This window comes from Thermobia domestica, chromosome 3 (assembly GCF_964235325.1).
Source record: "Thermobia domestica chromosome 3, izTheDome1.hap1.1, whole genome shotgun sequence".
In the NCBI taxonomy this organism is placed as follows: domain Eukaryota; kingdom Metazoa; phylum Arthropoda; class Insecta; order Zygentoma; family Lepismatidae; genus Thermobia; species Thermobia domestica.
The window spans coordinates 321270510-321297664 of record NC_137456.1 but is presented as its reverse complement, the minus strand read 5'-3'; the positions used below and the strand labels follow the sequence as shown (position 1 = coordinate 321297664).

Here is a 27155-nt window from a genome sequence, read left to right as displayed (position 1 = left end):
GAGCTTGGACTGGTGATAGTACATCTTTAAAAAAGCAAAAAAGTCCTAGTGAACATGGGGAAAATTCCGTCCCGCTTAGGAGTGACAGAGTGTTTAAAGCATGGGAACATGAACTTCAGAGGCCAACAGCTTAAAAACAATACATCGTAGAGAGTGCGGTTAAAAACGTCACTTAGAAAGTCATACCTACTCTATTGAAAAGTGCATATTTGAAAACGCAGCTACGTGTGCGCACGGGATTAACAACGTGTAACACTTCTTTCCTTTACAGCATGTCCGGGAATCCCTCCGTTCCTTTGAGGAATCCCATAGCTATGTTTCCAAACATGCATTTTTCGATAGAGTAGGTATGACTTTTTAGGATATAGGATTTAGATTTCTGGGCTCTTAGCATCTTATGGCCATTTAGCCCGTCACGTTTGAGGGATGACGTCCCTCGGCGAGCACACTATCCGGGGAAAGGGAAGGAAGAAAGGATTGGGAAAGGAAGGAAGCGGTTTGGGAGCTATAAGTTAGGTACCACCCCGGCATTTGCCTGGTGTGAATGAGGAAAACCCAAGAAAACCTCATTCAAGATGGCTGGCCTGAAAAAACTGTTACACTTTTTCGACCGAGTAAGTGACGTTTTCAACCGCACTCTCTATGATGTATTGTTTTTAAGCTGTTGGCCTCTGAAGTTCACGTTCTCACGCTTTCGACACCTGTCACTCCTAAACGGGACGGAATTTCTCCCACATCCACTAGGACTTTGTTTTTGCTTCTTGTTAGATATACTATCACCCGCCCAAGTTTGTCCACGTAGTTGCCGTTCACAATACATATATATATATATATATATATATATATATATATATATATATATATATAAATGAAGTGACTACATGACTACATTTGTAATAACACTTGAGCCACCCGACCGATTTCTATTAAATTTTCAACGTAGATGAGGTTCGGGTCTGGGATGGCTTTCATAGCTTCATTTTGAAGAGAAAGGGAAGATATACAAAAATGATCGAAAATGACTAATATTAATGTCGAATCATAGTTTTTGGAGTGGCTGATATAAACAGTGCCGCTTCCGACCCCGTTTAAATCCAATGGTGACATGTAAAAATAATTGAAAATTACCGATTAATTGAAATCCATACGGAAAAACATTGTTTTGCACCAAATTTTCCATCTGAAATAAATATGTTTTTTTTAATACTAGTAACGCAGGCCTATCAGTAATATACAAAATGTAATGCAGGCCTACTTAAAAATCAGTTTAGTATCATTGTTTTATGGTAGTATTTATAGTACCTTGTTGAAACGTTTGTCTTCAAAGTGTCAAACATAAATCGCAGTAAATTGTGTAATCTGCTGTAAAAATAAATAAATAAATAAATAAATAAAAAAAATTAAACCATACTGTTTCCGATTGGTATAAGGAGAAAATACCATACTATTTTTCGATTGCTATGGTAAAATAGTATCTTTCCATATTATTTTACCTTAAATTATTAATTATATGTAAACTTCGTTATTTTTAAGTGACTGAAGCGAGGTAATCTTACAATGATGTTTTAAAAGCTGGTCATTTGAGGGGAGGCAGGGAATCATTTGGGGGGCCTGGCCCCGATAGGCCCCCCCCCGTGGCTACACCCCTGCACCAGCGTCTTCCACGAGTTTTGCACCCTTAGAAAATGTCGATAACTTATTTTGTACCCTGACAGTTAATGATAAATTCTGAATTCAAAATGCCGAATTACCATTAACTTGGAACGCCACTATTCCGTACTGAAGAATTAAGAAAATCAACGTCTTCTACGAGTTTTGTACCCTCAGAAAATGTCGATATTTCGTTTTGTACCCTCACAGTTAATGAGAAATTTCGAATTCAAAATGCCGAATTACTATTAACTGGGAACACCACCACTTCGTATTAAAGAATTAAGAACACCAGCGTCCTCTATGAGTTTTGTACACTCAGAGAATGTCCATATTTCCTTTTGTACCCCGACAGTTAATTAGAAATTCCGTATTAAAAATGCCGAATTACCATTAACTTGGAACGCCAATAATTTGTACTGAAGAATTAGAAACACCAGCGTCTTCTACGAGTTTTGCACCCTTAGAAAATGTCGATAATTTATTTTGTACCTTCATAGTTAATGACAAATTCGAAATTCAAAATGCCGAATTAGCATTAACTTGGAATGCCACTATTTCGTACTGAAGAATTAAGAACAGCAGCGTCTTCCGCAAGTTTTGCACCCTCAGAAAATGTTGATATTTCGTTTTGTACCCTGACAGTTAATAAGAAATTCCGAATTCAAAATGCCGAATTACCATTAACTTGGAACGCCACCAATTCGTATTGAAGAATTAAGAACACCAGCGTCTTCTATGAGTTTTGCGCCCACAGTAAATGTCGATGTTTCAATTTGTACCCTCATACTTAATGAGAAATTCCAAATTAAAATGTCAAATTACCATTAACTTTGAACTCCACCATCTCGTTTCAAAGAACTATCAACATTAGTGTCTTGTATTAGTTTTGTACCCTCACAAAACGTGTATATTTCTTTTTGTACCCTTAAAGTTAACGAGAAATTCCAAATTCCAAATGCCGAATCACCATTCACTTGGAACGCCACCAATTCGTATTGAAGAACCAAGAATACCAGCGCTTTCTACGAGTTTTTCACCCACAGAAAATATCGATAATTCATTTTATACCATAACAGTCAATGAGAAATTCCAAATTCAAAATGCCGAAGAAACATTAACTTGGAATGCCACCAACATATTTCGAAGAATTAACTACATTAGAGTCTTCTACAAGTTTTCCACCCTCAGAAAAGTCGATATTTCATTTTGTACTTTTACAGTTAATGAGAAATTCTAAATTCAAAGTGTCTAATTATCATTAACTTGAAACAGCACGAACTAATTTTGAAGAAATAAGATCACGTTTCCTATGAGTTCTGCTCCGTCAGAAAATGCAGATAATTCGTTTAGTGTCTTCACAGTTAACGAGGAATCCAAATTCAACATGCCATAAATCAAAGTTTGTCTACAGTAAAATAACATATCTCAGCAATAGGATAGTTAATAATGAATAATTAATTAAACTGTACTAATACGCAAATATTTTGTTACAAGATAGTTCAATTAATTAGGTTAAAATATGACTAAGTATACCGATAAAGTGCATTATTTTACTATTAGCATAGGTAAAAGTGGATCTGAAAAGGAAGGGGACATATGAGGTCTCGGTGTTCTCTGTGCCTATCTTTGCCAATTGTAATTTTTTTAGGAAGTGGAGAATGCCATAGATATTGTCATTAACTTTTAACGCCATGGAAAGCTTTTGGAAGCGCGGTAACGGCGTCCACCAGCTCCCATCACTTTTACACCCGATTGTTTGCTGGAAGTGATTTTGATGTTCAAAAATCGTAGAAGCTGGTGTTCTTAATTCTTCAAAATAAGTTGGTGGTGTTCTAAATTAATGGTAATTCGGCATTTGGAATACGGAATTGCTCATTAACTGTGAGTGTACAAAATGAATTATCGACATTTTCTAAGGATGCAAAACTCGTAGAAGACGCTGGTGTTTTTAATTCTTCAGTACAAATTACTGGCGTTCCAAGTTAATGGTAATTCGGCATTTTCAATACGGAATTTCTCATTAACTGTCGGGATAGAAGACAAAGTATCGAGATTCTCTGAGTGTGCAAAACTCATAGAGGACACTTGTGTTCTTAATTCTTCAAAATGAGTTGGTGGCGTTTCAAGTAAATGGTAATTCAGCATTCTGAATTTTGAATTCTGATTAACTGTGAGGGTACAAAATAAATTATCCACATTTTCTAAGCGTGCAAAACTCGTAGAAGACGCTGGTGCTTTTAATTCTTCAGTACAAATTATTGAGGTTCCAAGTTAATGGTTATTGGGCATTTTGAATACGGAATTTCTCATTAACTGTTGGGGTACAAAACAAAATATCGACATTTTCTGAGAGTGCAAAACTCTTAGAGGACGATGGTGTTCTTAATTCTTTAATACGAATTGGTGGCGTTCCAAGTTAATGATAATTCGGAATTCCTCATTAACTGACAGGGTACAGAATGAAATATCGACATTTTCTGAGGGTGCAAAACTCGTAGAAGACGCTGATGTTTTTAATTCTTTAATACGAATAGGTGGCGTTCCAAGTTAATGGTAATTCGGTATTTTGAATTCGAAATTTCTCATTAACTGTGAGGGTTCAAAATGAAATTTTGACATTTTCGGATGGAGCGAATCTCGTAGAAGACGCTGGTGTTCTTAATTCTACAGTACGAAATAGTGGCGGTCCAACTATTGTTTTTGACATTTCCCAACCAACCACGTGACGGTACTACTATTTGGCAATTATTTACCCATAGAAGGGGATAGGCTTGGTCATCCAAATTTACAGTGGGACTTCCAAAACATTTACCGAAGTTTGCTTTCTGACAATTCTCAAATTGGAGCGGTGTGCCAATGTACCCTCTCCCAAAATTTAAGAGAAGTGCATCAATATAGCGAAGTCCTATGGAAGAGAATTAACCAGGTACTTAACCAGATAATCATATGTTGTATTTAAGTCTCAACTAAGAAGATATATTAGGTCAATAACCTAAAGTTTTGAATTTTTGGCAACTGTTTATCCATAGAAGGGAATAAGCAGAATCATCCAAATTTGCACTGGGGTCTTCCGAATTTTGTTATTTGGTAGTTCCCAAATTTAAGGAATGGATTTATGTACCCTAACAAAATTTAAAATGGGAGCATCAAAGTGTGCTCGTCCTATAAAAGAAAATGGACCCCTACACATCCATACAACCATATAACATGTTAAATTCGTATCAAAGAAGACAAATTAGGTCGTTAACCGAACATGTGACCGTACTAATATTTGGCAAATTTCCAGAGTTTAAGGTGTGGTCCTAGGTACACCTCCCAAATTTTAAGAGGGGTGCAACAATGTACACATAACTAACTAACTAAATAACTCTATGGCCTATGGAACCCGGAGGTTCAATACCGCATTCACAAAAGGTCTCCACTGACTTCTATCCTTAGCCAATTGGATCCAGTTTCTACTCTGTATTCCTATCTCTGCGAGATCCATCTTAATATTGTTCTCCCATCTGCGCCTAGGTCTTCCTAATGGTCGTTTACCAATTGGTCTTCTAGTCATGACTGAAAGCGTTTCTACTTTCTTCCATGACCTGCCCACCTAAGCCTCCTACACTTGATGACCCTAACAATGTTGGGTAAACCGTATAAATTATGTTGTTCCTCGTTATGAAGTTTCTGCCATTCCCCATTCCCGTTCCTCTTGGGTCCGAATATTCGTCTCAGGATCTTGTTCTCAAATACTTTCAGTCTATGTTCTTCCCTCAGAGTAAGAGATCATGTTTCGCAACCATACAGAACAACAGGCATGATTATCGTTTTATATTTTTTAAGTTTCTAATTACTTGACAGAATTCGCGACGACATGAGATTTGAACCGAATAGTAACACGAATTTCCTGCTTTTAGTCGACATTTAATTTCTTCGTGAATATGATTTTCATCTGTTAATATCAATGTGCTCATGCTCTATGAAATTTAATAAACCCCTGTACAGATCCATATAATGATATAACAGAATAAAGCCTCATCAAAGGGAATAAATTAGGTTAATAATCAATCTCATGGCAAACACGTGGTCGTATTAGTATTTGACAATTTTATACCCGTTGAAAGGAACCAAAAGGACCACCCAAATTTACAGTGGTATGTATTAGGATCCATAATTTAATGGGTAGCCAATATAACTTTCCCAAATTTCAAGAGGAGAGCACCAAGATACCCTTATCTTATGAAACGGAATAGACCCTGTACACATCTATATAATCATATAAGGTAATAAAGATGGAGGGCATCAAAGGGGATAAATCATGTCAAAATCCGCCGAAATTTGAATTTTCCCCATGAAAGGGAACAAGAAGAACAATTGTTTTTGCCCATAACCTATAGATGTACATACTTTGGTCCTGTGCTACCACAGGAAACTTTTAAATTTGAAAATTTCGAAAATTTAAGGGTGTGGTTCTATGTACCCTTGCCAATATTTAGGGGCTGAGCCAAGGTATCCCTGCCAAAATCAAGAGGGTATTGACTCCTATGACATCATACCACGTGATCCGGCCAGCCAGAGCCGAGTGCGATAGTGTGCTGCCATTACATCTCCAATTGAGACCGTTTTAACAAAACTCAATAAACGCCATTTACAAAATTTTACAGGAGAGGTTTTTCTTTAAGTTGAATTCAATATCGTTGATCCAAAAGATTAAAAAAAAAAAAAAAATAATACTGGTCATCCATGTAGATAGGGATTTATGAAGGAATACTTGATACAAAACTCAACATATCCAGTTTTTCATGCATGTATCTTCTTTATTTTATTAAGCCAGGTGGTATAAATATACATTGTAAGCATTTGAATTCAATGTACTCTTAAGTATGTTACATTTTGTATGTAATATAAGAATAAGAAATTAACAGTGTATTAGTAAATGTATATCTTCCTTGTAAGTTAACACAGAAATAGAAGTTTCCAGTGTAACAAAATCTGTTTCTCACAGCTTAAACCTTTTATGAAACTTATAGCACACTGAGTTGACAACTAAGCAATAGTAAATAATACAATGTTAGAATCTTTAATGCTGTGTGAAAACAATATAGGAACACGGTATTTAATATAGAAGTTCATAATACAGAATTTTCTCTTCAATATCACTAGTATTCCCTTGTATACACGACTCCAAAAGTGCATTACCACCTGCAATTCTCCCTTTCCTGCAGGCAACCCCAAAAGCTCGGCGGTTGGATTGGTTCCGAATTCGAAAGGCGTTGGACCAAACCTCAATTTTGTTACAAATATATCAGTGTGGCAAACTGCAAATAAGAGAATAAAATAAATTGTTAAGACTTACCATTTTATTATCGTGAGGGCAATGGAGGACATAAAAGTTACAAAACCACCTTACTTAACCCTTTCCGGATCCTGGCTTTTTGGGCTATTTTTTTTTAGACTTTCAGTCAAGCAGCACTATTTATCCTAGGATTATGGTTCATACCTCATTCTCTTCAGAATAGAGCTGGCTTTCAAATGGTACCACTTGCGTGCTCATACCATATACCAGAAGCGGGGAAAAAATGTCAAAGTGAAAATTTCGGAGGGACAAATTTTTTTCTCGAACTTTGCCCCCCCCCTGGACCCCCCTGTGTGATGGTAGCCATCTAAAAAGTCTGATAAATAGTACTTGGTATGCTGAATGTGTGTGCCAAATTTCAAGTTTCTATCTTGAATAGTAAGGGCGGGAGAATTTTTATAAAAAATTCCCACAGTGCCCCAAAGTACCATAAAACACTATGATCTCAGGGAAAAAAATTCCTGAGACATCCCTAAGTACCCTAGGACTATAATCCGCCAATCATTCTCTTCAGAATAGAACTGCCTTTCAGGCGGTACCATTCATATGTCTCCATCATGTATCTAAGGCGGGAAAATGAGGAAAAACGGGATTTTTTGGTGCAAAATTTCCCTTTTTTCAACTTTTGCCCCTCTGGACCCCCTGTTTTTACGCAGAAATCGAAAAAAAACTTCTGGTAAATACTACTCGGTGGACTGAATGTTTGTGCAAAATTTCAATCTTCTACGTGAAAAAATAGGCCCGCCAGAAAAAATTTCCCTACCATGCCCCACTTTTACCCTATACAGAAGTATATTTGGATAAAAATTCACTGAGACGGCCCTAATTACCCTAGAATAATAATTCGACCGTCGTTCTCTTCAGAATGGAACGGGCTTTCAGACGGTATGACTCACGTGGTCCTATCATGTTTTTTGGCGGGAAAATGACGAAATACGGGATTTTTGGGGTAAAAAATCTCTATTTTTACCCCTTTGCCCCTCTGGTTTCCCCCCTGTTTTAGCACTGACATAGGAACAAAAAATCTGGTAAATAGTACTCGGTGGACTGAATGTTTGTGCAAAATTTCAATCTTCTACGTGAAAAAATAAGCCCGCCAAAAAATATAAATACCGACAATGCCCCATATTTCCCTATATAGAAGTATATTTTTCAAAAAATCCCTGAGACGTCCCTAATTACCCTAGAATAATACTTTGACCGTCATTCTCTTCAGAATGGAACTGCCTTTCAGACGGTATGACTCACGTGGTCCTATCATGTATGTGAGGCGGAAAAATGACGAGAAACGGGATTTTGGGGGTTAAAAATCCCTATTTTTACCCCTTTTCCCATCTGGTTCCACCCTGTTTTAGCACTGACATCGGAACAAAAAATCTGGTAAATACTACTCGGTGGACTGAATGTTTGTGCAAAATTTCAATCTTCTACGTAGAAAAATAAGCCCGCCAAAAATATTGAACATAGGCTTAGAAAATGAGAAAATAAATTTTTGACTTATGACGTCATTACCTCCTATGTCTGGACGCAGGACGGTCTGAAACCATACGTAATGTCTTCTACAAGGCCTCTGGACTTGGAAAACAGAAAAACCCGGACGAAAAAGCTCAAATAGAAGAGAAATAACGCAATGTACCATGAAAAACGCGTATGGTACAAAACTGTACCATAGGATCCCCAAAGGGTTAAGCAGTTCAAACAAGGTGAATGGTAATAAACAGACATAAGAGGAAAGCAGTTTCTTTCCTTTTTCCAAAAGAAAATCTCGTAAAAAAAGAAAAAGGTTACATAATGTAAAGGTTTAATATAAAAGCCTAAAAGCCCAAAAACAAACATCCACAGGACACAGAAAGAGACAAACACAGAATAAGGAACATTAGTGGCTTAACTTACTAGCGGGCCTCACATGCAAGATAAAGAGATGAGACACTAGTTGTAAACCTAATTATTATAAGAATATTATTATTATTATTTTTATAACATCGTTTACTTTCCAAATCTCTGACCCTACCTAAGAGTAAGTCTGCATATAGCGGTCATGTGTGCACCTTTTGTCAATGAGTGGCCCAAAAGGCCAAAAAGGATGCAAATCTCTGAGAGAGAGGAACAAAAATCTTTCTTTTGATAAATTCTAGTTCAAAGTACGAAGAATTACTTTTGACAGGTGCTTTCTTGTTTTTCAGGGACATAAAATTTTATCGGCTAAAAAATTACAGTATATAATATTGCAAATTTGCAAGTCCATTTATTTACAATGCAATCTGAGGTCATAAAGAAATTGAAGACTTTGGGGCAAACAACCTGCCAAGTTCAAAAAGTGAAAGTATAAAGGGGATAGCTTCACAAGAGTTTCTCTTTATTCGATTTTCTTCAAACTTGGCACACATATACTAGACCGAAAATAAATGTACACGTGTTTTTTTTTTCTTTCAGAGAACAGGTAGAGGGGCAAAGGGTCTCTTATCACAAAAGGTCACCTTGACTTAAAAGGACCACACTAAAGAAACGAAACTCTGCTGATGTAAAGATGACTTCAAAGTACAAAATACGGGTTTTGTCGTTTTTCAGAGAAAACACTTGCAGAGGCAATGCTCCCTCGAAATGACAAAGGACTCCGCGCAATCTTTACGGAAATTGCATTTCGGTGGAATTGCTTGAAACCGTGTTATGTTGTAGATATGATGTTCCTGAGAAAAAGTTTCAATGGGCACAACCACAAATCATTGGCCGTTTGGCCACCACGAGGCCACTTTTTGAAAAAAAAAGTTGAAGAAAACTACATTCGAGATTTCGCTCAAAATGACAAAAAACCGTGATATTGTAGATATTGTGATTCCGAGAAAAGGTCTTAATAGGCATAACCATCAATCACTGATTTTTTGGCCACTATAGGGCCACGTTTTTGAAAACAGCCAAATATAGTGATATCCTGATTTCCAATGAAAATGACTGAAACTGTGATATGTTATAGATGTAGTGATCCTGAGAAAGTCTCAATAAGCACAACCACCAACCACTGACGGTTTGGTAGCTACAGAGCCACATTTTTGTAAACAGCAGAACTTAACGTTTTTTGGATTTCATTGGAATTGCTTCAAACCGTGATATGTTGTAGATATAGTGATTCTGAGAAAAGGTCTTAATGGGCACAATCACTAATCACTGACCGTTTGGCCACTACGAGGCCACTGTTTTGAAAGTAACCGAAAATGTTGATTGCCTGGATTTCGGTAAAAATGACTGAAACTGTTATATCTTGTATTCCATAGAGTTTATACGCAATATACAGCGTGTCCATAAATATACTATCATACTTTCAAGTAGTATTACGTCGCTTGGGATAATCGTATTTAAACGAAATTGGTTACATTTGAAACAACAACTAATTTTTTTGTACATGTCAACAATGGACAACAATGTCAATAATGAACGGGATCAAACACAGAAAAAGTAAATTTACTCATGTTTACTTTGTGATTAGTCACTATGGGTTTATTGTTGTTTATTTAGCAGGCAGTTGCTACTTCTGCTCGTAGTCACTTGGGGAACTATTATGTCGTAATATACTAACGTAAATTTAGTTCCTTTCGTTGTGTTGTGTTATTATTAAAGAATAAGTTATAAGGAATTATGGCAACTCCTCAAAAACGAAATTGGTGTGTTTTGGAATAGCACAGCACGCAGAGTTTGGTCCAGGTTCAGTGTGCTTTTAAGCGAAGATTTTGTCAGGCTCCTACACAAACGTCAATTTTGAAGTGGTATCGTGATTTTGTGGTCGTGCCTGTATATATCATCAAAGGAAATGCCATTCAGACAGAGCACCTATCAATGCGGGAATTGTAGATCAAGTGGACGCCTAGGTCGCCTGACTTGTTGGTCTGAGACTTCTTTTTATGGGGATACGTAAAGCATTGTGTCTAGGTACCCCATTGCCTCAAAACCTGCAAGAAATGGAAGTACGTATCAGTGCTGCCACCCAGTCCATTTCATAAGCTATATTGGAGCGTGTGTGGCGTGAATGGAAACATTATCTTGATGTCTGCAACGCCACACACATTCAATGTCTGTGAGGTACAGTAAAAATATTTGACTTTTTCTTTCAAATATGACCAATTTTATTTAAATACGATTATTTAAAGCGACGTAATACCACTTAAAAGTATGATAGTATTCTTATGGACACGGTGTATTATTCGATCTTTGTTATTTGAATACTCTAGAAAAAAAATGTTTGAATGGGGACAGAAAGGAATGATATGCCTTAACTCAAGATTAACGAAACTACAACGTTCATACTATTAAAATCTAATTTCGACTAAGCAACCTTCATATATTCTCAATCAGGAAGGCGTAGTCGCTAATGCTCGGCTTAAGTGCGAGTGTTCCTGGGTTCAATTCCCGATGCTAACACTTGACTGAGAAATGTAACAGTTTTTTGAAAGGGCCGCGGTGGCTCTGAGCGTTCACCTCTTGTGCTTGGGGTCCCGGATTCGATCACAGCCCCCGCCATTGAACTTTGTGGTGGACAAACACCTTGTGCATCGGTTTCCTCGAGGTTCTTCCGTTTCCTCCCACATTCTTAATCCCACTATTTCATTCATTCCTCATTATCACTGCCTCCTTTACCCTAACCGGCAATAAACGTGGGACGTAAAACTCAAAGAATTCATTTCATTTCATTTCAGGTTTTTGAAGCCAGTCGTCCTGAGTGAAGTTTTCCCTGTCATTCACACTATGCAAATGTCGGGATGAACCTAACATACAGGTTTCAATCCACTTCTTTCTTTTTCCCTTTCTTTCTTTCTCTCTAATTCGCCTTGTAGCGTGCTCTCCGAGGGACGACATCCCTCATACGTGACGGGGTTAAGGCCATAGATGAGAGTAATTCGCAAATATATTTATAAATAAAAAATAATTAAAATCAGTCTAGAAGGTCTTATTTTCCACATTGAGTCAACATTATCTTGACTCTCGCTCCCAAACAACCTGAGAAAAATATTGTAGTAAACAGTATTAAAATAAATATATTGTGCATGCTTTATTTTTACTGTATGAGTGTACTGATTCTACCTGTAAATTGTAGATGGGCTTTTAATCCTATAATCCAGGCACAAGCAATGGAAAACGTCAACAAAGACGCAAGGATGAATCGAAGATGAGCAACATATGGCCTACATCCTGTTGGACACATGCGGTAACTAATCACTACCTGGAAAACAAATAATGAAGGTTTTATTTCAAACATATGTAGAGCCTGATTTAGGTTTGATGAGGCGTTAAGCTATTGAAGGTAATTCGGTCTTTTGATTATCCAGCTGTCATTTGTGAACTGACATTTTAAGGAGCAGGCTAGGAGGAGGGCTTCCATTACTTACATCATACAAGCACACTGTTGCTGTATGTAGTTTTTATTTTATTTACTTTTTTAATCTTACGTTTGAAAATGTATATCCAGTTGTTTTTCCTGTACTTTTTTTGGCTCCCAAGAAAGTGTTGCCCGCAGTCGGGTCAAGAATTCACTGAGGAACTAATATGTGCTCTATACAAGAATCCATGCTTCAGAATCCTAAGGTTCTCAGGCAACAATTTTTAAAGAGAGAGTTTGGCTACGGGCATATGATTTGAAGTACTCACCAACTACCTCTATAAAAATTGTTGCGTGAATACCTTACGATTCTGAAACATGTATTTTTGGATAGCGCACATATTAATTCCTAAGTGAAGCCTTGGCCCGACTACGGTAAGTCCCATAGTTTTGGAGCTATGGATCTTTAAAGTTCATTTTTTTCATATTTTCGGCAGCCTATAACTCCGAAAGGAAGCATTTGTGCACCCGGGTTGGTCTATACTTTTTGTCTTATCTTGGTGTCATGAATCACCTTCCAAACGTTGTCAGTGTTATTTTGAAACACCCTGTATATAAAAAAAGAATTTTACTTTAAAATTCTGTTACACAATTTCATTTATATTCTTGTTTTACTCACGAGTTGGCGTTTACACTATTTAGAGTGTTCGATTAAGAACAGGATGAATTTGACATAACAATAAATTATAGCAGAAATGTCGAAACTCAGGACTCACAAGTAAACCTTACGTTTGGGTGAATCGAGTTGCTGACTGAGACACATATGAGAAAGTAGTACTAAATGTGGTCAATATTTCAGTGAAGTTTTAGGTGCGAAGCTCCAGAGGTTTAGGAGATACAGCTACCAGAACATCACATGGAAGTACAGAATAGTCTTCATACAGTTGGAGGTAAAAGCTCTGTAAGACCTCTTGTAACGACAAAAGATGAATAACAAATATATGGGTACATATTAGGACCAGGGGGAAGTCATATAGTAAGGGTATACCTGACGGCGGCCATCTTGAAATCCGCCATTTTGAATTAAGGTTAAGTTTTTAAAATAGGAATAGGGTCATGTGATACATGATTTAAGGCGCAAATTTAATCAGAAGAACAATGGTGACATTAATTTTGATTTACGCGCAATTGGTAAAAAGTTACAGGGAAATTAATTATTGTTGCAGCATATGTATTAGTCCTTTACCCCACCTTGTAAATTTTGTGTCAATGATAATAATTAAATAAAAAGCAGATGGCTAAATATTAGGTTTATGGTAAGAATTGCCTTGATGGTGGCCATGTTCAAATCCGCCATTTTGAATCAGACTAAAGTTTTAAACAAAACGCATAACAGTGACACCTTATTAATAGCAAATTTTACCATAACTCCAACGGTATAACCATTTTTGCTTTATCATTAACTAGCACAAAATAAATGGATCGCTCCTTACGACTACTGCTTTGACGGAATTGTTAACAACAAATGTCTCAAGTGTAACTCGATTGTCTTTGTCAGGTGTGCTCACTGTGAGCAGAGCATTTGTGCAAGTCATGCACTCTTTTCTGAACTACATATTGATTGTACTAATTGAGGACTTTTCTGGAAGAAAGACCCAAGTTCAATTATGACTCAATTCCACTTTGGTCATTTTTCCTTAAATTAGCAACTTGTTTATGCGATAACAAATGCTAGTTAATGATAAAGCAAAAATGGTTATACCGTTGGAGTTATGGTAAAATTTGCTATTAATAAGGTGTCACTGTTATGCGTTTTGTTTAAAACTTTAGTCTGATTCAAAATGGCGGATTTGAACATGGCCACCATCAAGGCAATTCTTACCATAAACCTAATATTTAGCCATCTGCTTTTTATTTAATTATTATCATTGACACAAAATTTACAAGGTGGGGTAAAGGACTAATACATATGCTGCAACAATAATTAATTTCCCTGTAACTTTTTACCAATTGCGCGTAAATCAAAATTAATGTCACCATTGTTCTTCTGATTAAATTTGCGCCTTAAATCATGTATCACATGACCCTATTCCTATTTTAAAAACTTAACCTTAATTCAAAATGGCGGATTTCAAGATGGCCGCCGTCAGGTATACCCTTACTATATGACTTCCCCCTGGTCCTAATATGTACCCATATATTTGTTATTCACCTTTTGTCGTTACAAGAGGTCTTACAGAGCTTTTACCTCCAACTGTGTGATGACTATTCTGTACTTCCATGTGATGTTCTGGTAGCTGTATCTCCTAAACCTCTGGAGCTTCGCACCTAAAACTTCACTGAAATATTGACCACATTTAGTACTACTTTCTCATATGTGTCTCAGTCAGCAACTCGATTCACCCAAACGTAAGGTTTACTTGTCAGTAGTGTTGTCCACAAGAACAATATTTGAGGATTCTTGTCTCGAAAAGAAATCAATATCTCGTCTCACAAAGTATGCGAATATATATTACTTTTGGTAGAACTCTCTCTCGTCTCGTCTTTTAAGTAACATTACCATACTATATCGAGTGAACGCGAGCTACATTGAGAATGGCAAGCCCGAGAGAATATTAGTCTAAACTAGTATTATCCCCATTCCGTAAACGTCGGTGGATTACCGATGAGCAACTAGCGACATATCGCCAAAATTTGGAGGCCCCCTTTTACTTTATGATTAATAGGTGCGTGTTCTTCTGACTTCCCCACGAAAACGATGAAGAAAACAACGCTTGTAGAGGGGTAAATCGTTCAGATGTTTCTAATTTGTCTAATCAGAGTGCTCCTTTAGCCGTGCATATTCGAGGATAACTGTTTGGGATAAGATAAAATGCGTTCTCCATGTAGTTTTATAACAAAATAATGTGCGCCTTTTACTGTATTTCATAATCCTTCCACATTCACTTTCTAACGATCGGCGAAAGTTGCCATCTAAATTCATATAACTAAACGCACTCATCTGAAGATTCTTCACTTCATAATGTAGAGGCAGGGGTTACTCTTGACCCTTGGAGCTCAATTTAGGAACAATTCGTCAGGAAAAAAAAATATATAATAATAACCTCATGCATATGCCTGGCGATAGTTCATGCTGGTCCCTTCGCAATTCTCCGTGATGAATCGAAGGAGCGCGGACCAAAATGAAGTCTTCGCTGCTACGCGGTGGTAACTTCAACAACCCTACTCTAGATATCTGTTTCGATTAGACGAAACCCTGCCGCCAGTGGCACACTAGCGAGTATCTTTCGATATGTCGCTATATCGAATACCGAGATTTACCGGCAAGTGGGCCACTAGTTGTTGGCGACGTTTACGTCAGGGGTAGTGTTACCGTTACTTAAATTAATGAGCGTGAGCCCTCGGAGTGAGAAATATTAATATATGGTTATTTTAAGTTGTTGTCAAACGTATAAATATATAAAAAATATTTTCTGTCGTTTCGTTTTTCGACGTGGAAAGGGTGGGACCTATATGTCCCAGAGGTAGTGAAATGAATTATCATCTTGTATTTTCAATTATGATACGTAAATTGTCAGAAAAACAGGTGGGTCGTATTAATATTACAAATATTTTCCATTTCGGCATCCTTTTCCAAATGACAGTACATGTAACCACTGCTTTATCACTAGCACCTTGTTCTTCACTTTCATCTGGTCCATTATCACCACGATCACTTCCACTACTGTCTATTTGATAATGTTGATAAGAATTGTGTAAATCATTAGCAGTCTTCTCTTTACCGGGGAACATTGATTCATAGCAATTACATGCGTTAAATTACCACGAGTCCTCTGATAATATATCGTGGGACACATATGTCCCAGTGGTAGTGAAAGGGTTAAATATAGTAAGCTTAAGTTCATGCGAATCCGAGAAACCCCAATTGTAAAATCACCATCACTGAATTATAGTTTCATTCACGAAGCCCAACTGACCAGTCAACAATTTGAAATTGATAGATGTGGATACCCTTGACCCCAATGATAATACATCACACTCGGGTGGTGCAACGTTGATGGAAATCTAACCTCACCTGCTTTCTTGTGACCAAGTTAAAACAGTTGGCTAGGGTAAAGTGTGAAAAATGCCTGTCTTCGTATGTACACTGTGGAAATCTGTTTTGATGGTCTGTGTTCTTAAAGAACTAACCAACGCTTGATTGAGTCCCAAGGAATTAACGCTGTCATTGGATTTTGTACGTAACTCTATGGGTTGCCATAATATCCAAAGTAACTGATATCCAAAATTATATACAATAGTTCAAGAAACTGAAATGAAATAAATACTTAACGTTCATTTAAGTTGTTAGTGGTTCCTTAGAGAAAATAGACAAGTCAGAGAAGAGTTCATATTTTTCATAGAATCTTTTCGCACTCCATACAAGCAAACAGATGAAAACATGCCGAATATTGTGACAATGGATGACGTCACATGCAGAATCTTGCAGCAGCACCAAGTTCTTGCGACTCAAATGAATGTTGACTGGTTCTCTCGCCGTGTAGACGATCAAAAACGGATTTTCACATCATATTTAGGAAGACGCTTGTCTGTATTTATTCTTTGTCTATGGCTTTAAAATTGTTGAAGTATTACCATCAGAGTGACGATGGCCTTCAATTGTACAATCTAAATGATCTTTATCTGTCTTATAGTGAGATCGAGATAAGTCTCAAGTCTGATAAATAACAAAAAAGCATTTTTATAACGTTTTAACAGGGACTAAATTCAAACCTTTTCATGAACTCAATTCGTAGATGATCCTTCAACTCAGCTTGGTTGCTGATTTACTTCTGAATGTCCAGCCGTAGTGCCTACAATATTATGGCACTGCTTTTACCCGGTTGTAAGTCGACATTTTTTCTATTTTTCTTTTTTCATGGTTCGAAAAATGTTCCCCGACTCAGAATTGGTATCGTTAGCGCTATTGGCAGGAGGGTAGCCATGGGGGCCCTTCGGGGCAGCCTCCCAAATGATTTCGTGCACCTCCCAAATGACCAGCTTTTAAAACATCATCGTAAGATTACCTCGCTTCAGTCATTTAAAAATATCAAAGTTTAAATTTACGGTAAAATATTTTCCTATCATTGCCGATCGAAAAATAGTACGATATCTTTTCCGTGTAAGAAATGACCAAATGTACAGCTTGCTACTGGGTATGGCCACAAAGTTTCGGTACTGTAAGGAACCGGTTCTTGGATATCCGGTTTTCGGAACTGGTTCCGGAGCCGTTCCAGGCCTGGATCCGAAAACTCGATTCCGGAACCGGATCTTCGGAACCGATTCCAGACCTGGATCCGAAAATACGGTTCTGAAATTGGATCTTACGAACTTGTTCCAGACCTGGATCCGAAAACCTTGTTCCGGAACCGGTTCCAAACCTGAATCCCAAACCCCACAAAGACTCGTAAAGGAGGCACAAAATTGACCTTCAGAACACTGCGAAGAGGACCACGCGCTTGTGCCCTCTCAGCCTGTGCGATTATGTTCACACGTTCCTCCTTAAGAGACGACATCATACATAAATTCAGAACCGGTTCCGAAACCGGATCTCAGGCACCAGTTCCAGACCTGAATCCGAAAACCCGGTTCCGGAACCAGATCTTCTTGAACCGGATCCGTTCAGAGCCGAAAACCGGTTCGACAAGGAACCGGTACAGGTCATCCCTACTTGCTACTACATCTGCTACAATCGATTGATCTAGTGCTCCTGTGCGGATCGTCCAATATGAAACATGAGAATATTTTATATAGGCTTATTATAAAATAATTGTCAATCGATGCCAATATGAGAATTTGTATTGTGACCACTGAAGTTACTTCTAAAACAGGGATGTATCAGATTCCTTTGACATGAGAACTGCTGCTTGGCAACAGTGGTTTTTCCGTAATCCATGCCGAAAAGTTTTTTTAATCTTGTAGACAGGAAAAGGGCGAGTACGTCTTTACTAGAGTATTTTAAGAAAGTATACACGAAAAACAACTCAGAAGATAATACTGCTGGAACTGAAAACCAAAAATTTCCGGATTTTTTCAGGCCTCACAATCACTAGCTGTAACATATTTTTTTTTGGCTTTGTATATTGTAGGTGGACCCCTTCAGAAACGACAGGCTTCCTAGATAATCCTGCTGGCTACACCCCTGACTATTGGTGAAGTAGATCCAGTGTTGCCAGACACGGTAAGCGAGATTACACACACCTTCCATTTCTTTAGATTATCCATTTCTTTAGATTATCTTCCAAATTATAAGAACCATGTGACTAATTACTTTATTTTCATTTATTAATATTTCCTTCTAGGCTTTAAATAATTTGGAGATTAAACAATAAAATTGGTTGACAGTACTTTATAAAACTAATAATATATTTTAAGTTCAATTTCCATTTTCACTAAAAAGTAGCAAAGTACTAATTTACAAATGATGAAAAGGAACCAGTTTGTAAAGTAATGTAGAAATTATGTAGAAATAGAGATGAAATACTATTAATACACCCCGAATCAGCGTTAGTAATAGACGTTAGTCTCTCTCCTGTCTCTGACTCGAATTTCTGAAAAGGTGCTCGGACTTCTCTTACATGTGAATTAACGCGTAAAATTTCGAAAAGTAGGTAGGAAGAAAGGTCGTGTGTGGCAATGTTACGTGCTAAGTTATAAAACTAGGTCAGTATCTTGCAAATATTGTGAACATAAATATGTATGCGCAAATGTGTCTTCTGAGACATGGTGAGACATGTGTCTTCTAACAGTTACCCAACCTAATTTGTTTATAACATATTAAAATTTAATATGTTTATAATATCAATAGTAGAGTCAAGTTTAGAAAATCCATTTACATATAAATTTAAACTGTTTAGCGGTGTAAAAGTATATGTATTTACTATACCATTTTTTCCACATATTTACTTGCATAGAACATATTGTAAGTAAATATTAATTTATGCATACCCTCTAAATATAATAAAATATTGATAAAATAACATAATACCGTTCAGAATATACATTTTAAACAATCCTCTGGATATAACAGTAATATTACACAGGATAAGAAACGAACTTACCTTTGAAATGATAATATAGTAGTAGAATTCAATTTTCTTTGTGTTTGTACATAAATTCCGGGAATATTCCCATTTTTCGGAATCTTCCGAGGAATTTTCCCAGGGAATATTCCCGAAAAATATCTTCCCGGGAATTTACCCATCACTAATCATGACACCCACTTCTGAAAAACAAGATTGAGGAACCAAGGAAGAAAGATAGGTTTTATTGCGCCGCCCTGGAGTCAGGCGTTAGCGCTCGTAATTTTTAGAGGGCAATTTTCAGAAAAAATGGAAATAATGAATGTTTGAATGAAAGGAACTTCACAAAAATCATCAATGATCAAATTTTGAATTGTGCCAAATTACACACACAATGCACACAGATTGGCATTACACACAAAATGCACACACAGGACAAAATTGCACACATTTTGTGTAATTACACACACATTGGCAACGCTGAGTAGATCACACCATTCCTCGATGCAATAGGAAAAATCGAGAAATATCACCAGAAGCCGCCACATGTATGTTCTCACCATCTTGTAGACTCAGTGTTGCCAAATCAGTGGATTTCTTTCTCTAATCAAGAAAGAAATGCAAATTTTTATATTGTTCATGCTTTGGATTTAGTAGTTATTGTAAGCATTCACAGCAAGACTAATAGATTTCTTTATGGCACAGAATATGATTCTCTGTAAGACAGTAGCAAAGAAATAAGTGACAATAAACCTGAATTGGAGAATAAACCTAAGGCGATGAAACAATTAAATTCTAAAAATTTTATTTATGTTTTATACGCTTCATTAATAAGGTTCGTTTTCTTTTCAAATTTTCGTTTTCTGATTTGAAGGGGATCAGTTGCAATCAAGGGCGCCGATTTCTCTGTAACTTTCGGGGGACCCATTTATTAAAAAAATACATATAACAATATAAAATACATATAAAAATACATATTCATAAAAATACTTGAGGGCCTACATGAGCTTTGGGGAAACCCAGGCCCCCTTGGACCCCAGGATCGGCACCCTTGGTTGCAATCAGTGTCAGGGTGTAAAAAATTCGGATAAATCTGAGGTTAAATGTTAATTGTTTACTTCAGAGAAAAAATATATCACTTAGGTTTGAAGCTACATATGTATTTCCAACTGTAATTAGCAGTGGCGGGTGTATCCCTGGGCCAGGGGGGCTGGGCCTCCATTTTTTGGGGTGACAAAAATAATTTAATCTATTTTTTATGTATTTTTGAAAGTTTATAGTAAACTCATGATATATCTATGATAGTCTGACTTCTGATTGGCCCCCTCAGTTTTTACTTTCTAGATCCGCCACTGATAAATTAGTCTAATACGAATGGATTAATTACCTGCATCCAATAAACGAAAAATCCAAATCCGAACGCCAATGCTACTCCAATCCAATGGCTAATAACGGCTATTGTCACCTGGAAATTTCCGACGGCACTGAATCCAATGCAGTGAATAAAGGCAAAAGAGAAACAAATTTCGTTGTACTTGTACGTTCGTCTGGATGGGAAATATTCCAGATAGCTTTGCACGAACTTATATCGTATGTAGAATATGTAAGCACCTAAAAACACAAAAAGGGAAACACTATTCAGTAATATTAATATTATGATAATACTAATAAATCATCAAATAGATCAGCGTTTCCTAACTGGTGTGCCGTGAGGAATCGAAACAAAATTATTAATTTTATAGCAATCAAATTGCAAAACGTATTGAAAAATGTATATTTGTATTTCACATTACTATGAACCTCTACTATGAATCTACAATTTTAAGTTTCATACCGTGCTACTGTTCTATACATTTCTAATGTTGGAAAAAGAATTTGTTATTATTGTTACGACCATTATTGCTTCTTTATTATTGCACACTATTTCGTAACTTGAAAATTTAAAATATCATTCAATCCTTTCGACAAATTACCTACATTTGTGTTTTAAAAGTAAAAGATTTGTTCGTTCGTTATTTAGTTATCTTCCGTCTTAGTAAAAGGTTTGATACATTTTTTAAAAAGAAAGCGTATTTTTAAAACCCTAAGTCCAATATTTCATTGCAATTGTTTTTTATTTTTAAATTAGAACGAAAAATAAGCATAATGATTTACCAAGGGGAAAAAACAGTGATAGAGCTTTCATCTCTGTGAGAAAGAGATCAATAATTACAGACAAAATGCCACTGTATTTCATATTTACAAATATCTATAAGTGTGCCGCGAGAATCCAAGTAACACCCGTAGTGTGCCGCAAATTAAAAAGGTTGGGAAACGCTGAAATAGATCGTAAAATGTACTACTAAATGTACTACTACTACTACTACTACTACTACTACTACTACTACTACTAATAATAATAATAGAGTTTCGTTTTACAGTTTGGAACGACGGTGTAGACTTACAAACTATGCGAATTAAATATTCAAACTTCAAGTAGTATCCATAACTACTGATTGCAGTAGAGAAATAAAATCAAAGGTAGAACTGATTCATCGGACGTTGAATCCATACAAAAATGGCATAACTCGCTGTCTCTTATTCTATGAAGCTAGGTTTGGCTCTTTGGAGCTCAATATTGGAACCAGAAGTGTTAACTGATGTCTATTGCTGCAACAAAGGAATAAAATCAGAGCTGAAACATATTGTTATGATACTAGATTCATATAAAAAATTGTCGCTATCTATTTCAATTCCATCCAATTATGAGATCAGTATTGTAACTGAAAAACGTTCATATTTTACAACTCTCAATTTCAACAGAGAGAGAGAAAATTCATTCCTGGAACTTAATTGGTAACAAATCAACACGTTAGCTGCCAAGAGTGAATTTTGTTGTTCCACCGGTACAGTGCCAAACTACGTACTTACATTATTCTTGTTTTATTCGTAGTTTTATAACGTAATGTTAATGTTGAAACCTAAGGTAAGGTACTGAATTCGCAAGCATGAAAATCGGCGGTCCGATCGTGCAAGGGGATATATATATATATATATATATATATATATATATATATATATATATATATATATATATATATATATATATATATATATATATATATATATATATATATATATATATATATATATTGTTTTTGGGCAAATGCAAAAACAATATATTGAAAATAGAGATATATATAGGGAAAATTGCGATCTGAAATTTCAGGATAAATTAATATCCCAACGAATTTCGTGGCTAATACTACATTTTCTTTAAAATGATACAATTTCTGAATTGCAATATTGTCCATGCCCCTGTGAGGTATGGAAAAGGGAAATTTGGGGGAAATCAGGAAGTATATCTGAAAACCTTTTTTAATTTTTCTTACTCCTAGAATGATTCCTATTTTCCTTTTGACACCCTTTCTCTTGAAACCTGGAGACATATAGGGAAATTATTTATAACATTTCATTTGTTTTTGTGTTTCGTTTAATTGCATTATTGTACTTCATCATTCTTTTGTTACTTTGACAAAACAAACACCTTTGCTCCTATCTGATACGTAAGAAACAAAACGGAAAGAAGTATTAATGATTAAAAAGCTTTTAAAATAAAGGTGAAACTAATATCATGTAAAAAACCACATGAAGTGTCAATCTCAACGTCGGGTCGTCAAAATCATCATCACTACCAGTGGCGTAGTTACGATTTTGTTTCGGGGGGGCTTTGCTAACTTTCGGGGGGCTTTTCCTGAAAATGTGAAAATTCTGCAAAATATTTCATATACTTTACTATAGTAAGTAAGATTTCGGGGGGTGGGGGCTTAAGCCCTAAAGCCCCCCTAAATACGCCAGTGATCACTACTGTCAACAAAAGCTCAAATTGTTCACTTTCATTTTCACAGTCAGTACAATTGTAAAGCATTGTACACTGCATTCCTGAGCTTTTGTACTTATTGTTAGAACGAGGAGTGTTGCACGTTTTACAAGAACTGAATAATTTCCTACATGCTGCTTCATGAAGGGTTGTCCATGTTGGCTCCCAGTTTCATTTCTTTGCCAAGTCCCAAAGGCCTAGATCAGGTAAGGTATATTGTTTAACCAAACACTGTCTCCAACAATAGCCAACTTGACAAGCACTCCACAAGGCATGTTTAAATAAAGTTGGTTTTGTTGGTGGTATTCTTTCCATGGAACGTTCTTTCTTTGTAAAAAGTTCTTTCCTATACTCATTAACTGTGCTCTGACATGAAGACTTATCATAGATCAAAACAACTAATTTGTCAACTTCATAAACATCTCAATTTCTGCAGCTTGCTGGGAAAAAAACCTGGAATGTCTGTGTGATCTTCGGGAGATTTCTGTATATTTCCCAAGCGTTTTTCCATATCCAGTAAACGAGGAATTTGTGTCGCAACCCGACAATGCATTGAAAAATGGAAGGGAAGTAGCTTTTTCGACTACAAGCTTGATAAATAGTAGATAAATTGGGATGTACTCTGAATTCTTTCCAGTGCCAAATGCAATCCATAAGAAGTCTGCTTGTAGTTGATTAAATTTTGACAAAAAAAGCACTACAACATTAGTGTCCACTGTCCGAATGATGATATATTTGTGTCCAGCTTGATACGCCTCCTTAGCATAAAGCAAAATTCTTGTATCCACTTCCTCTTGACTGCATGTCTGAAGATCTTCATGGGTATAAAATGGTGTATTGCATAATATCGCTTCTCCTTTCATAGTCACTACTTCTTTCCCGACACGAGATACAAGTTCAGTTGCAAGTACACCGAAAAGTTCCTTCTTATTTTCACCATTGTACAAAACGTTCTTTCAAGTTCTAGGCACAGGCGTATTACTGCAAACTTTTCGTCTTATGCCAGTACCTCAAAACATCCTGGTTTTAAACTGTCAGGTTTGTGGTCATCCCAGACTATAACAATTTCTTTTATACTGTCTCATTAGTGAAGCACAATGCTGGCAAATTTTTGCGTACACATCAAAAGTCTTGGTATCTCCAAGAGGTATTATGTGGACTAAGGTTGGGCCATTCAGTATGGCACATGATGCTGAAGGTTTGTCACTGGGATAGTTACAAACATTTCTGAAACACTAAAAATCATATTTCTTAGATTTTCGAAGACGCCTACAGTCTGACAACGATATATAATTTTGAAAAGAGGCAGGCATCATTTCTTGCGCTTCTCATCAGAAATTGGGATTTGCTCTTGGTTGGAATTTTTGTTTTGAATAACTTCACTTGATTGCGTTTGATGGTTCCTCGATTGATATTACTTGCTGTTGATGACAATTTCTTTGAATTGATGCATTCCAAGGTTACTTATTTCTCTTAAATTCACAGTTCCCCTTTGAGAAATAATGACTTTATTATGCATATTTCACAAGTCTTGGCTGCTATCTCCAGATGGATTGCCTAAATCTTCAATAATGTTTTTCAAAGTTTACGTGTTTGAAAAGTAAAGACTGGGTTTTTGACGAGAATTCATGGCGTTCCTTTGCGACTGTGTTAGGCTTCTTAAACCCTTCTTCAAATTTTTGTATCTATTTTGTTACTTCTCGTCATCTCGTCAAAATATCTGGGTTTTCTATTAATCCCACTGCATCTCCATCCCCTTAACGTAAGCATTGTACTGTTCACGCGCCTGATCCAATGCCATTGCAGAAAATAATCTCCCACTAATGTTGGCAGTAAACTTCCCAGCTAAAAACTCGTCATGAATTCTCGGATGTATCTCTGGCATATTTTTCATGTCACACCAATGCACTGGACGTCATCTAGCATAATTTCGGTGGTTAAATAAAAAGAACCAAGGAGCCCATCTTGGCAGAGAGTTCACATAGGACTCAAACCTGGAGCTTCAGATTGATGTCAAAAATTTCAGAAGCGAATTCTCTAGTCCCATCACTGTACTCCAATAGGCGAAATATGGACTTCTTTCACAATTGTTTTTACACCATTCCTTAAATGGAAGAGGTTCACCAGTACCATGTTTTTCTTCATGCTCATTAATATATTGAGTATAAGCTTATTTTGACAAGATAAACAGGGCACATACTGTTACCTGATGTGTAGTATGATGCACTTTGATAAAAGACTAAGCTCTACTCGAAGATGTTAACCCAGCCTCAATGATATATTCAACCTATCCACTGCCATCTAAAAGATCTCTGAGTACACTCATGATGGCCTTCCCCAGATGTAGGCTCCCGGTCATCACAACATATCTGTCTTCACCAAACTTTACAGGATATGTCCACTGAATACGTTTTGCAATAGCATACAGGGGAACCTCACAAGTAATACTGGGTGTTTGTCCTTTATTGAGATAATTTACGAGTCCCCTTGTACATCTGCTACGACTCATGTTGAATATGTGTTACAATAGCAAGTGGATACGCAACGTTTGAAAACGTAGGCAGTAATCCACAATGAGTTAAGTGTTTCTCTCTACTTAACGTCAGAGTTAATTAACTCTTATGAAGTACTGCTAAAAAGTGATATTTTGTCCTAGCAAACAAGATTTTGAAATTATTTTCCACAGCGTCATTATGTATGATATCGGAATGGTAGTTGGCAGAAGCATTACCAATACTCCAATGCATTTTTCAGGGTACATTAAGGTCACGTGCTTTCACTCGGTGACATTCTAGGAGTAAGAGACATTTTAAAAAAGGTTTTCAGATATATTTTCGATTTTCCCCAAATTTCCCTTTTTTCATACCTCACAGGGACATGGACAGTATGCAATTCAGTAATTTTATCATTTTAAAGAAAATAAAGTATTAGCCATGAAATTCGTTGGAATATTAATTTATCCGGAAATTTTAGGTCGCAATTTTCCCTATTAATGTAAATTTCTTACTTTCAAAACAGAATTAGAAAATAACTTTTTCTCATGTCATTATTTAGGATATTCCAATGTTACCTGGCAAAGAGATACCATAACCACTCTGTATTATTTCAGGGTACATTAGGGTCGCGTACTCTTGCCTGGGGCGTCTCTAGGGGAGCTCAAACTTCCAGAAACGATGTCTTTTAAAGGAAAATTCCCGATTTCCTGCAGATTTCCCTTTCCTTGTACGTCATACGGACATGCGTCATGTTGCAATTTAAAAGCTTGTTTTATTCTGAAGAGAATGACGTATTAACCATGAAATTCAGATGAATAGTGTTGAAGCAGTAGCTACTTAAAATGGTTATTCTGAAAAATAGCCCTATTTTTCAAGATGGATGCCATTTTGCAATATGTCAGCCTGAAATTTTGGGCCCTACCTCTAGATTTCTTCTGCCTGGAGTAAACAAGTATTCCTGAAAGTTTCAACTTTTTTCCAGAAGTGTACAATTCTTATAGAATTGCCCACTTAACCTTCGCACTAGTATAACATATATTTATTTTACATGGACATCGGATAATGGGGTGGGATCTTCACGAATCAGGCGAAAACCATCTAAAATAAGCAAAGTTGATAGGATATAGTTTTCACATTTTCCAATTTGGAAATATATTTTTTCACTTTTCTAATGATAAGACACATTTCTATATATATAATTTGCAATATACTTGCACAAAATCGATAATTTTTAAACTTTTTCTTATATGCCTTCTGCCAAAGTAATAAAATCCGCGTTCTCGCTTTGGTCGATTGAACTTGCATCAGACTATGCAAAATGCATTTGGTTTTCTACCAGGTTAAAATTTAGTACAGGACAAATAATACCGCCTTGCGTTATAATGCCGAAAGGCGTTTAAAGCAATAAGCTCTCTGGTCATTGTTGAATGTGCGAACTGCA

At 36.5% G+C, this 27155-nt stretch overlaps 1 protein-coding gene across 1 annotated transcript in view; it reads right to left on the bottom strand.

Moving 5' to 3' along the window:
* LOC145681877 (DNA damage-regulated autophagy modulator protein 1-like) overlaps positions 1-27155 on the bottom strand; it is a 52151-nt gene that overhangs the window by 9835 nt on the left and 15161 nt on the right. The window contains exons 4-5 of the mRNA XM_081753482.1: positions 20748-20971; positions 12065-12203 (exon numbers count right to left, since the gene is read on the bottom strand). Coding sequence (XP_081609608.1) covers positions 12065-12203; positions 20748-20971 — 363 coding nt within the window. The remainder of the gene's footprint in view (positions 1-12064; positions 12204-20747; positions 20972-27155) is intronic.